General features: G+C 37.9%; 1 protein-coding gene across 5 annotated transcripts in view; it reads right to left on the bottom strand.

Moving 5' to 3' along the window:
- The window catches only part of ATP8A1 (ATPase phospholipid transporting 8A1), a 119,280-nt gene that overhangs the window by 46,423 nt on the left and 58,639 nt on the right, over nucleotides 1-14,218 (bottom strand). For all 5 annotated transcript variants that reach the window (XM_065698091.1, XM_065698065.1, XM_065698084.1 and 2 more), the window contains 4 exons: nucleotides 13,679-13,743; nucleotides 11,340-11,512; nucleotides 1,181-1,364; nucleotides 967-1,077 (listed from right to left, as the gene is read on the bottom strand). In XM_065698091.1, the coding sequence (XP_065554163.1) occupies nucleotides 967-1,077; nucleotides 1,181-1,364; nucleotides 11,340-11,512; nucleotides 13,679-13,743 (533 nt within the window). The remainder of the gene's footprint in view (nucleotides 1-966; nucleotides 1,078-1,180; nucleotides 1,365-11,339; nucleotides 11,513-13,678; nucleotides 13,744-14,218) is intronic.

Here is a 14,218-nt window from a genome sequence, read left to right as displayed (position 1 = left end):
AGATACAGGAGACAGACCAGTAAAACTTATTTTGTAATCAAGTTTTGCAAAAAAATTTTTCCCACACTTTTAACACAAAGTAACATTGTGAGTATAAAGTTTGACTCAATTCTAAACATAATTACGATACATATTTGGTTATAAGAAAGCGAGCAGCTGTTGAAAGAAGAAAGAGCAAATAAAGGTGGGGGGAATTTAAAAATACATTCAAAAGTTTAAGGATACCATGTAGTCATGAAGCTCATGAAAATTATAGCTATGCGTGCTGTTTTAACCATGTACCAATAAAGTACATTTATTTCAGCACATGCACCAATACAGTACATTTATTTCAACACATGCCTCCCATACTACTGTATTTTTCACAAGACTCCAGTAAGAAAACTAGGTCAATTACTTTCAGATAAATATTCCTGTTCATGAACTAGAGCCTAAGCAGGCATGGTTACCTCATTAACAAATGAAAGGTATGCAATAGTGTAACTCACTAAACATGTATGTAAAACCCTGAAGTACTGTTCTGAACAGCAAGAGCCCTGCAGCTCAACAGTGACCTGAAAAAGAGCTTCAGATAGTGAACTGGACAGCTACTATAGCTCAGAAGCTGGTGTCACATTTATTTCTTGGTAAAGCACCAGCACAAGCATCTCCTGGTAAATTTAAGGCTATCTGTAACTCTATTCCTTAAATACTGTAATGATGTTACAGATACAGAATTTCAACAACCTAGCAGTATTATTCAACGCAAACGTGAGTACTAATATTTGGTACATATTTTAAAGACAATTAGATCTTTGACAGTTAAGAAAAATCACTAATATTAATGAGCTTTTTAGAAAATAAGACTCCGTACAAGTGTCTATTGGCAGTTTAAATGCTGCTTTGAAATCATATATAATAACTAAAAGCTCAAAATAATAATGTCTGTACTTTCAAGAAGTAACATTAACTGTACCATAAAATTACCTCGATAATATAAAGGACTATATTCTTGTAGAAACAATACAAGATGCATTTAGCTACTCTGTTATAATTCCAGGCTCCATGAACCAACAACAAGTTCTTCAAATACTTGAACTGCAAAAAATGAAAAATGAACATACAATGAAAACTTGCATACACCAATATTAATCTGATATCAAGCTATGTTACTATAGTATTTTACAGTGTAATGACTCACCTGAGCAATTGAGTAGTCTGAAGAATTTGCAGCTTGTAGACCTTCATTCCCACTAATACCAACACCAACATGTGCTGTTTGTATCATACTAACATCATTTGCTCCATCACCAATTGCTAGAGTTACTACCTTAACTTGTTTTTTAACCATTTCTACAACTTCAGATTTTTGAAGTGGAGATACCCTAAGGAGTAACAAAAAGAAAAAATAATACAGAACATTCAAATGAATGTATTTTAAAAACATACTACTTAACCTGTGAAAAGGTAATAAAACCAAGCCAAATAGCATCCTTGTCAGCAGCATGGTATTGCTATTGCCCTTTAGGCTGTATGTTAAAAGCACATTCTCAGCAAAATTCATAGTAAATTTGGATTTGCTGAAGCAAGATGTTAATAGGACTGGAGAGTCATAAGTCAAACAGCAATGGGCCCTTAAAACAGGAGTAATGGAAGGAACTCCAAACACTGCCACTACCAGTATTAACGTACAACTGCAGATTTTGGCACATTATATTGTTATGCTTTCTATTTTCCCCTCTCTTTAAACATGTATTTTATAAATAAAAGTTATTTAAGACACAAATGTCAAATCAAACAGGAACAAACAAACAGAGTGGACAGCACTATGTTAACTTAGCCTACACCACTAAATTACAAGAAGCAACTTTAAACATTGACTTCTGATCCTCTACTTCGTCTAACAGCTTCTAACTTCTCCCTCATTCTTTTCAGGACTATTCCAATTATCTTTCATTAAGAAAACCCATACACAGCTGAAGGGACAAATTATTCCAGGGATGACTCTCAAAAGCTCTACTGATGAAACTGTATCAGTTTTGGCTCCACCTACCATTGTGGGTCACATATGTACTTTTCATTTCATGTTGTTAAAGTTCTATTCTGTATGCTGAAACTGAGTCCTTGTAGCATTTAAGATGTCACAACTGCAAATAATATATAGAAATCAAGTGCTAGGACTGGTGTTTTTCACAGGGTAACAAAGCAAAGGAGCAAGCCCTAAGCTGTATGGCAATCCACTCTTGTACTTCCTGGCACTGCAGGCAACATTAAAAACCTGCCCCTCGTTTCATGGTACAAACAGAAACAAGAAGAAATGTAAACAGCTCTGTATGTCTCCCCCACCACTGCTGTTTACTGCTTTCTACAAAGGGAGCAATTCTGGTACCAAGGCATGACTCCTGCTCTGGAGCTGGTGATGTGCAGTTGGCGAACTGTCCTTTCCTCATCTACCTTTGAGCTTCCCAGATCAACTCATTCTAGATGCCTCCATGCAAAAACTAGATGTGATAGGAAGCAGAACTTGCCACTGGACAGAACTGACACTAAGATCTGGGGAAAAGCTGGTATTTCTAATGAATTTCCTACAAGTCTATATGCACACTCATGGCAATGACCTGACTGGTACCATAAGCTGCTGGAACTTCACAATTTGGGCTCTGAAAGATCCTCCCTGCAGTGACAAAATTTCAAGGTTAAGGCTTATGTACAGATGTTCATAACGTGACCTAACTTTTCCAGATCAGAAATTAAAATAACAGAAATATACAAGAAATTAAAAATACAAATTTTGGGGGACAAATTTGCAAAGGAAAAGCACAAAAGAGCAACCACTTCTAAGTAACGCTCCTTCCTGAACATCCTCTGTATACTGCTACTCACTGGGATATTGGCAAGTAACACAGCCTCTAAAGTTCATGAGTACAGTTCTCACCTGAACCATGACTGCTGTATGGCACTCGAGCTCCGTAACAAAATGAAACATTACCAGCAGACACCAAAAATTCAGCTATGTTATGGCATCTGTGCAGTCCTAAAATTCCTCACAAAAGATCCTGCAAGCTGAAGGTCCCAAAGGCACTATTCTTATAAGCACATGAATACTGGAAGGTCTCATGATTCTTAAGAAAATGGTACTATATTATTAACGAGTTCCTGATAGGTGAGTCATAGAGTGGTTTGGGTTGGAATGAATATAAGTTCCAACATAGATAAATTCATCTAGTTCTTACCTTCCTGCCATGGGTAGGGTCACCTTCCGCTAGATCATGTTGCGCAAAGCCCTGTGCAGCCTTCCCTTGAACACTACCAGTGATAGGGCATCCACAGCTTTACTGGACAACCTGTTCCAGTGTTTCACCCCCATCCAAGTAAAGAACTTCATCCTAATGTCTAGTCTAAATCTACCTTTTTTCAGTTTAAAGCTCTTTATTGTATCCGTACATGTCTGCTGTGGTTTAAGCCCAGCCGGTAACTCAGAGCCACGCAGCTGCTCGCTCACTCCCTGCCCCCCACTTCCACCCCCCACTCCCAGAGGGATGGGGAGGAGAATCGAAAGAATGTAACTCCCATGGGTTGAGATAAGAGCAGCCCAGTAACTAAGGTATAACACAAATCACTGCTGCTACCACCAATAATAATAATGATAAGGGAAATAACAAGGTAAGAGAATACAACCACTCACCACCTGCTGACCAATACCCAGCCCAACCTGAAGCAGTGATCTCGCCTTTCCGGGTAACTGCCCCAGTTTATATACTGGGAATGACATCCTGTAGAATAGAATACTCCTTTGGCTAGTTTTGGGTCAGGTGTCCTGTCTCTGCTCCTTCCTGGCTTCCCCTCCTCCCTGGCAGAGCATGAGACTTGCAAATTTGGTGAGAGTAAAACACTCAAAAATGGTCAGAGTAACCATTACTGAGCAACAATTAAAAACATCAGTGTTATCAGAATTGTTCCCAGGCTGAAAGACAAAAACACAGCACTGCACCAGCTACTAAGGAGAAAAATGACTGCTACTGCTGAACCCAGAACAACATCCTCATGAAAAGCCTCTCCCTTTATAGTCTGAAGAATTACAGGGAAAAAAAATCTATCAATCTTGTAAGTGAATGTAGCAAAAAACCCCCATTTTTTTTATACTGACCTATTGTAAGATTACAAACCCAGTGCTAATGAGTGCAATAATAAAAGCAATTCACCTACAGAAGAAACAAAATCATTCCAATGATATACATTAGTAAAATTATTTTTCAGAACATGGTATATTAAAATGTTACAAAAGCCAACCGTATCCTGGGCTGCAGCAAAAGGAGCGTGACCAGCAGGTTGAAGGAGGTGATCCTGCCCCTCTACTTTGCTCTCGTGAGACCTCACTTGGAGTACTGTGTGCAGTTCTGGTGTCCTCAACATAAAAAGGACATGGAACTGTTGGAACAAGTCCAGAGAAGGGCCACGAGGATGATCAGGGGACTGGAGCACCTCCTGTATGAAGACAGGCTGAGAAAGTTGGGGCTGTTCAGCCTGGAGAAGAGAAGGCTGCGTGGAGACCTCATAGCAGCCTTCCAGTATCTGAAGGCGGGTGTCGTGGTTTAAACCCAACCACAAACCTCGTTCACTCACTCCCCCCCCCCCGCTTCTTGCCCTCCCCCTGCTCCTGGAGGGATGGAGAGGAGAATCGAAAGGAATGCAACTCCCACGGGTTGAGATAAGAACAGTTTAGTAACTAAGGTATAACACAAATCACTACTGCTACCACCAATAATAATAATGATAAAGGAAATAACAAGAGGAAAGAATACAACACCTCAACACCAGCCGACTGATAACTTGCCCCACTCCCCCCAGCCCAACACTGACCAATCCCTCGTCCAACCCTGCAGTCCCTTCCCTTCCGGGGTAACTCCCCGTTACATCCTGGGCATGACGTGCTGTGGTATGGAATTCCTCTTTGGTCAGTTTGGGTCAGGTGTCCTGTCTCTGCTTCCTCCCAGCCTCCCCTCCTCCCTGGCAGAGCATGAGGCTCAGAAAGTCCTTGGCCAGACCAAACATTTGAGCAGCAACTGAAAACATCGGCGTTATCAGCACTGTTCCCAGGCTGAAAGATCAAAGCACAGCACTGCACTAGCTCCTAAGAAGGAGAAAAATGACTGCTGCTGCTGAACCCAGGACAGGGGGCTATAGGGATGTTGGGGAGGGACTCTTCATCAGGGAGTGTAGTGACAGGACAAGGGGTAACGGGTTAAAACTTAAACAGGAAAAGTTTAGATTGGGTAAAAGAAGGAAGTTCTCTACTGTAAGGGTGTTGAGGCACTGGAATGGGTTGCCCAAAGAAGCAACAAATGCTCCATCCCTGCCAGTGCTCAAGGTCAGGCTGGACAGAGCCCTGGGTGACATAGTGTGAGGTATGCCTGCCCATGGCAGGGGTGTTGGAAACTTGATGATCTCAAGGTCCTTTCCAACCCTAACTATATGATTCTATGGTTACTGTCTGCCCAGTGATCTCTGGCATTAAAGCTAAGCCTGAATGATTTGCCTGTCTTGACACTGGACACACACTGTAGGTTAAAATGGATATTGCTTTCTATTTGGATCAAACTTCTGATCCCTAACACAATTTGAGAGGAAATGTTTCCTTTTCCAACTGGTGGTATAAATTCCCTCATCACACTTCTTCCTGAACCGCTTCCAAAAAAACAGAAACAGAACAAACCACCCATCTCTTTCAAAGTAATGAATTACACACTACATTATCCACATTTAACAGTAAGTTTTTACAGTTAAAGAACACTGAAACACCAATTATATTCTTTTCATTAAGCACACAGATACTAATGGCAATGCTTGGCCATTGCTTTTTCTAGCTATCTGTAAACCCAACCATACAACCAACAAGCAATTACATGATTGCTGTAGCTAATGGCATTGCCATCAGCCTTCTACTCTGCTTGAATAAGAATGCAATTAGAAAACAACTTTTAAAAACAACAACAAAAGAAAAAAAGCCCCCCAAAGCAAACACAGAGATAGCATAAAAAAAATTCCAATGTTCACATGACAGACAAATTATAGACTTAAGAAACCAAACTTGTTCTTAGAATTGACAGCTGAGGCTGGTGACTGATTTCATGGTGTTAATTGAAAAAGTAAATGCAGCAGAGGGGTGAAAAGTTCAGAAAAAAACCCTATATCTCTGACATCACACTGATATTATGCATTATCCATTTCATTTATTAACAAATCCAAGTTAGAAAAATTTGAACCAGTCTTTGAGAAATTTCAACGAAAATGTCATTTAGAAATGGAAATTTCACCAAAGCTACATTAACTTCCTATTATAAGAAAGCCCTTTCCCACTAAAATAAAGGCTATTTAAGTTTTTAGCCAGCTAAAGTTTATGATGATTATTCTGAAACGTAGCTTAAAACTGTAGGAGAAAACAAAGGTTTTCTAGACATGCATTTTAAGTTCTGAAACACGCATTTATTCTTGCAACATCCTTGAAGAATTAAGTTTTGCCTAAACCAGTAAATTACAGTAACAATCACAATTCTTACTAGTTAGAACATTTCTGAAACTCAGACTACTTAAATACTGAGAGCATGCCAAATATTTCCTAGTGGAGGAAGTCAACTTACAAGCACATTAGAGAGCTGGTTTAAATCTAATTTTAAACAGAAATGATTAGAGAAAAAAACAAATAAATTGACTGATCATTATCTGCCTTTTGTGTAATTTTATGCATTTTTACTTCCGAAATTAAAGCACACTATCTTTTCCATAAATTCATTAATATCCAATTTGAAGCATATTTGCTATATTATTTGTTTCAATCACAATCCCCCTTGTTTCTTGTAGAATGAGATGTTATGGATGCATTATAATCACACAACTTCATTACACACCATACTTTCAATGGTATTAGTTTATCAATTCAGTCCGTATCACCAGGGTATCCTTTTCACTATGGAACAGACTGACACTTGATTCAATTTCAGTGTCACAGAAGAAATATGAAGGAATAGTATAAGTCTCATAGCTCATTGGGAAAAGAAAAGAAAAAATATTTTCCATTTTTTCTGTAGCAAATGTCAGTATTTTTCATTTTACCAACCCTATAAAGTTTCAATGACTAGATTAAACCTCAACATTAGACAAGTGACTGAGCTCCCAGCAAAGCGGGACACTAATGATGGCTGCCTCTCCTTCCTAGACCATTGTGCTTAACACTGAGACAGTGTTGTGAAGGGAAACAAGGTACATGGTATCTACACTCATCTTTGCTCACATACAATACTCTAATTACCACTGGCTTCCAGTAACATCCTTGTAGCCCTTTCCATTCTCCTCTCCATTTGCCAGAAAACACCTTCTCGTGGTTCACCTTTGGGTGATGTTCCACCAGTGGAATGAAAGCCCCTATCCTACTCTGTGCCAATTCAGTTAAATTTCTCAAGCTTTAAGTGCAATTAATCTGAGAAAATGATTGCATAAAATTTAACTGCATGATTTTTCAAAAGCAAGAAATAAAGGAGTGACAAATAATACAGCCTTTGGACTGAAGGTAGCTATCTAATTACTTTATTTAGCCTACAGAACACATGCTATCAGACTTTTGAAAAAGGTACCTGGGATGTGTACAGCCTTGTGATGAACCTGGGATGAAAGCTTCCAGGCAACAGCCCTTCAGAAAAATTCTGGGGTCCAAGTATATCAAAAAGTGTTCCTATGATCTTTTGTTACATGTTTTATTTGAACTCTGGTGATGAGTGTTGCATCAAGATTCGCTATAGACAGCTTCTATAGAAGACTCCTGACCCGAGAACTTCTTTTTCATCTTTTTAACTTTCCAGGAACGGTGGCTTATTTTGCTTTCAGACAAGCTCATAGGGGCAGCAGGAAGGTGCATTTACTCTCATTACCTGGTGCATCAATTTCATGGTGAAAATAATAAAAAATACCTTTTGTTCACTTTGTTCACTCTTAGCTGTACATTTTTACAGAATACAGAATAATCTACTTATCATTTTTCTCACACACATTGCTATGAAGCCGATACAGAGTTGGAATTCAGTTCATCAAAGTCTTTAAGCCAAACATCTGCTTGGAATTAACAACATAGAGATTTTTTTTGTAGTCTAATATCTACCAAATATTTGCCAGCTTCATCTGTGTTATGGCTAGTCTTAGGAATAATCCACTGGTAATAGAAACTCCAAAGCAAGTGATGTAATTTGTACTTTTAAAACCAAGGAGTGCTTAAAACTTTTACTGCCTTTACATGGGTGGAGGAAAGGACTAAATTTTCATTTAGTCCTGACAATATCTATTTAAATTACTTACCTTAATTAAAAATTGCCATTTTTTAACTTTTTATTTTCACGTTCACAAACAAGGAAATGAAGTTTGTTACTAAAGATGGAGCATTAACAGAAATTACTATTTTGACAGAATTTTGACTTTTGACAAGAATAATAGCTCACTAAAACAGTGAATGTTACAAGCAAATATTTTAGTTTCAAACCTGCAGCCAACTTTCATACAACCACAAAATGTCAGAGCATATACCTAGACATGTATTGAAACCAGCTGACCCAAGAATAGTACGGAAACATAGAAATAACAGAGAGAATGCTACTACAACAGAAAATTTAATTTTGCACTTTTTGTTGTTACATCATAAAAATGCTACCACTAACAGCTACATATACAGAATAACCTTCAATGGTTCTATGGGTCAAAAGAAATGGCAATATTGTCTCCTCAAATGGCATAAAATGTATTTTCAAATCAAGGAAAGAGAAGAAAAAGAAGCACAGTTTTCAAAGAGCAGTTCTATGCACATCTCCTGCTTGTTCCTTTACTACAGTAAGCAAAACCAGAACTACTAGAAGAAGCACAAAGCTACAACTTACCTGTCACAGACTATGGTGATAGAAAGATGTTCAAACACAGTATGAACTGTGTACCAGTGTAAGATCTCAGTTTAAAACACATGAAGATCTTAGTTTGAAATTCAGAGTGTTTCATGCTAGAGCATGGCTACAAAGCTAAATCATAATAAATTAATATTATCACTTGGTGGCATAAAATATCACTTGACAGAAATGACGGGAAGACTACAAACAAAGTATTTATTTGGATAGTACAACCTCATTTGCTTTTCCCTGTCCTTTAGGAAAGCAGAAAAAATGGTCCCTTTTGAATTCTGATTTTCTAGATGAATCTGCTTTATCTTAATTATTAAGAACATTATTAAACCCTTTACCTGAACACAAGAACCCTGAAATTATCTATCTTATTACTGAAAAGCAGATAATCTATTAAGGTGTATTTACAATAGTTTTCACACTTGTACAGACCACGTCTCTACCTTCAGGCAGATAACAGGATAGGCAATGATGAGGTAATAGGAAGTAAGCTTATATAATTTATTGAAAGAAGATTTCAATAAGAAGTGATGCTTGCTTCTGCTTTTTGACAGATCACTTGGCCTAAACCAAGCTTTTAAACATTGACAGAAGCAGTTCTCGTGTATCTAGCTATGAAGCACACAAATTCCTTTTTCATTCAATCATTCAAATGTAGAAAAGGTGCTTAGGAGATATTTGCCATTTTTATGTTTAAAGACAAAAACACTAGAAGGCCCCAAAACACATAAACTAGCACCTATGCAGTCTTATGTATTTCTCCTTTAATAGAAATGTAGAAATATTAAAAGGCATGCCAAACTGCTTTCATATTGTGTATATTTGAAAAAAGCAGATATTTAATTTTCTTTGATCTGGACAAAGTTCCTGTGTTACAGGGAGTTTACAGCTTTAATAGCTGTTGTTTACAGGACAGGATGAAAGGTCTGATAGTGTAAAAGAACCCCTAAACAATCAGGAATAATAATAATTAAAAAAATAAAAGGTGTTTTAATCAGCTTCAGAAAATAAAAAACACCTGGAGTAGTACCTTTAACATTTTTGTCCACTTATGCAGTGTAATCCACGGCTTTCAGAAAAGTGGAGATATAAAATCTTGCCTGCAGAGGAAGCTCTACAAAAAACCCAGATGCGATAAAACCTGCAGTTAACTGTGGTATCAATTTAAAGGATAAGGGGTCCCTCAGGGGTCGGTGCTGGGACCGGTGCTGTTTAATATTTTCATCAATGACCTGGATGAGGGAACTGAGTGCACCCTCAGCAAGTTCGCTGATGACACAAAACTGGGAGGAGTGGCTGACACACCAGAAGGCTGTGCTGCCATCCAGCGAGACCTGGACAGGCTGGAGAGTTGGGCGGGGAGAAACTTGATGAAATTTAACAAGGGCAAGTGTAGAGTCTTGCATCTGGGGAAGAACAACCCCATGTACCAGTACAGGTTGGGGGGTGACCTGCTGGAAAGTAGTGAAGGGGAAAGGGACCTGGGGGTCCTGGTGGATAGGAGGATGACCATGAGCCAGCAATGTGCTCTTGCGGCCAAGAAGGCAAATGGCATCTTAGGGTGCATTAGAAAGGGTGTGGTTAGTAGGTCAACAGAGGTTCTCCTCCCCCTCTACTCAGCCTTGGTGAGGCCGCATCTGGAATATTGCGTCCAGTTCTGGGCCCCTCTGTTCAAGAAGGACAGGGAATTGCTTGAAGGAGTCCAGCGCAGAGCCACAAAGATGATTAAGGGAGTGGAACATCTCCCTTATGAGGAGAGGCTGAGGGAGCTGGGTCTCTTTAGCTTGGAGAAGAGGAGACTGAGGGGTGACCTCATCAATGTTTACAAATATGTAAAGGGTGGGTGTCAGGATGATGGAGCTAGGCTTTTTTCAGTGATATCCAGTGATAGGACAAGGGGCAATGGGTGTAAACTGGAGCATAGGAAGTTCCACGTTAACATCAGGAAGAACTTCTTTACTGTAAGAGTGACAGAGCACTGGAACAGGTTGCCCAGGGGGGTTGTGGAGTCTCCTACACTGGAGGTATTCAAGGCCCGCCTGGACAAGTTCCTGTGTGATGTACTGTAGGTTACCCTGCTCTTGCGGGGGGGTTGGACTAGATGATCTTTTGAGGTCCCTTCCAACCCTTGGGATTCTGTGATTCTGTGATTAGTGTCTCAATCTCACTGAGACCACCCTTGACAGATAATGAATTATTTTTCTGGGTATATGCAATCTGAATGACTCTGACAGGTACATTCTGTTGCAGACCGCTTTACAGAAATATTTTGCTTGAATGACTGTATCTCATAACTTCAGCTACTGGAGTTTGTGGGGTTTTAATATTTCATGGTTGTACGACATAGTGTGTATTTTCTCTGAAACAGAAATTTCTTAATTTTTATATGCCAATAAAAATACTGTAGAGAAAGAATAATGTGAGCCTTACCTGCAACAAATAACAGCTTTACAAGACAAAGCCAAATCCAGGAAATACTGTCTCACTCCAAATGTCAGAGCATACTTCAGAGATTTACCATCAATGATGAGAGCAAAATCATTTTCCTTCCTTAACGTATCACCAAGAGTACTGCAGTGATGGCTAAGTGTCTCTCTTGTTCCCTGTTGCACAAAATAAGTTGTGTCCGTTATTTTTAATTCTTACTGTTCTTAAGTCCAACTTATATTTTTTTTTTTGTGCAATCAGAAACACTGGCATTTCATTTTCTGAGGAATTTCCTTTTTGATTAGACTATCAAATAGACAGTATTAAATGAAAAAAGTCTTTGCAACAGCTGTACTATTAGAAACAATGGTAAAAACGGGGTGTAGGACTGCTCTCACACTGCCAAAAAATAATGTGTATAGATTATGGTGGAACTTTTCATGCTCTTTGAATGGCAATAATAGCTGCATAAATGTTTGCTAAAAAATATTAAATAATAAGTGTCCTGTACACCTATGCAAAGGAAGATTCACGTATTATACGTATCAGATGAAACAATTTGTGTTCACTTTTACATAAAGGAGTCTTAAATGTTTAGAAAAAAGGAAGAGAAACAGAGATAATTCATAAGTACATGTATTATAATTGATAATTATACCACATTGAATTTATATTTTATGATAAGCCCATATCAACTACATTTTATATAAGGGATCATATTTTGGATTTTTCAGTTGCTAAGGACAGTTTGAATTGCACCTACACAAGTCACTAATCTATGATGCAGAACTGAGAACTTCGGATTATATTCAGTAGATAATACATTCAACTGTAGCTCAAATTTGCAGAGGTCGCTAATACCTAGTTGATTACAGCTCCACCATAGAGTGCCATGAAGAAGAAAAAAAATGCTTGTTGCATTTCCTTCTTTTTGAATGGTCTTCATAGATCTACAACATACTCTTCTACTGTTTCCTGCTTCACTCAGCTCAGATGAAACATTTTAGAGAAGAAAGGAAGATAGAAAAAAACTGCTTCTGCTTACAAAATACTGAATTTGGAAACCAGTAACACCCTATGACAACAATGTTCCTATTCTGCTGAGGGAACTGGGCTGTCCAGAAGCCCTCATAGGAGCACAACACATTTATTTAAATAAAATATTGTTTAATATCTATTTATGCAACTTTTAATTATCACACCAGAAGCAGTTAATGTGCAACACTTGTTTAATGAGCTTTTATTGTACTCCTTTAAGCAGTTAAATAAAACTACCTCACTTCATTACATATGAAGTATACAAAATAATCAATCCTTATCACTTCGGATCTATTAAGCATTGCAGTAGTTCTGAAATCTAGAAGTCTCTGTAAACGACCTAAATATAGATCAGAAATAGTAGTAAAGAAATACTGCATAAATTTTATAGAAAGCAGTAAGTATTTTAATTCTTGTTGTAGACTACTCTTATGTGCTACTATGGAATCCTTCAGTTAAGGCACTCTTCTCATACTTTCTTTCAACTTTCTCTCCTTAAGTCCTATCTTGAGCAACCTGACCACAATATAAAGGTAAACTTCATTTCAAGCTTTCCTCCTGAAGACTTCTGGACAGTACGTTTCCCCACCGACAAATTTCCTCCACTCTAGTGGAACTAAAGTTCATTTAAGGCTCCCTTAGAAAGGGTGGTAAAATGATTTCTTTCCCCTCATGGGATTTTTCACTTAATATTGCATTCCTACCTTATCTAAAGAATCTCTTCTCCACAAAGCAGTATATTTGAAAGTTTGTAGTTTTAACCCTTACTTGTATTTCAACATCTGATTATAATTTCAGCTGTTTAACCACACAATTACAATTAACTTCTATCAGATCGTAAGTATTCCATAAGAAACAGCGTTAGCAAGGAACTTCAGTTAGCTTGTTTAGGTACTGCTAGGTACTACTAGAAGCATGTGAAGCTCCTGACTTTGTGCCTGTACGGATGGAGTCATTTCATTATGTGTAACTGTTTGCTTATCATTCTGAAGTTCATTTGTGTAGTAGCTACACTGTGGTTTTGGAAGGTGTAGATAAGTTTCTATTTATTAACTAACATTTTGTCATGAAGACCATACAGTCTTCCAAGTATGCAATAATAAAATTAACTCAAATTTTCTCAAAACAAACAAAAAACCAACCTCCCAAACCAAAGAAACGCCCCACCCAACTGTGGTTTTAGCAGAATTTTCTGTGTTTGTCCAGATAAAGTTATTTTTCAGGCCACCTCCACCATGATATCTGGGTATTTTAAGCGGTAACATAAAGTGGTTTCATTAACTGAAAACTGAGATTTTACTTACATCAAGAGAGCCTTCATTTATAACAATCAGCCCCATGTTCTTTCTCAAAAGTTTACAAGAGTGACCTGTCAAAAACATTTTTGCTTTCAAAAATTTGTTCCACAAAATCCATTACAATATAACAAAGCTTTTTTTCCTGTAAGAGAACTACAGACAGAATTAAAAACAAGGACTTCCCCAATCAAAATCAGTGGTAAAAAATTATACTGCATACTATAAAAATTAGACATACAGGTAGTAAGTCAGAACAGCAAATCTTCCTTGCTGCAATTTGTGAGTTGTGCCTTACTCAGTGGTGACCAGCAGAAGGACAAGAAACGACAGAGTTACAGAAAAGAGCAAACAGATCTTCTTTAGCCTTGCAAATTTTTGGAATGCAACTTGCATTTCATACAGAATTTGCATATATACACATTCCCATTCTTTTCTTATATTCTTTGATGTTTTAAACAGAACGTACACTGTATGCTAATGATGCAGGCTGCCTAGATAAATATGTATCACCATTCTTATTAAAATGAAAATACTGGTATTACATAC

This window comes from Lathamus discolor, chromosome 1 (assembly GCF_037157495.1).
Source record: "Lathamus discolor isolate bLatDis1 chromosome 1, bLatDis1.hap1, whole genome shotgun sequence".
Lineage (NCBI taxonomy): Eukaryota > Metazoa > Chordata > Aves > Psittaciformes > Psittacidae > Lathamus > Lathamus discolor.
Note: the sequence above shows the minus strand (reverse complement) of the source record. Positions and strands in the feature narration are given on the sequence as shown.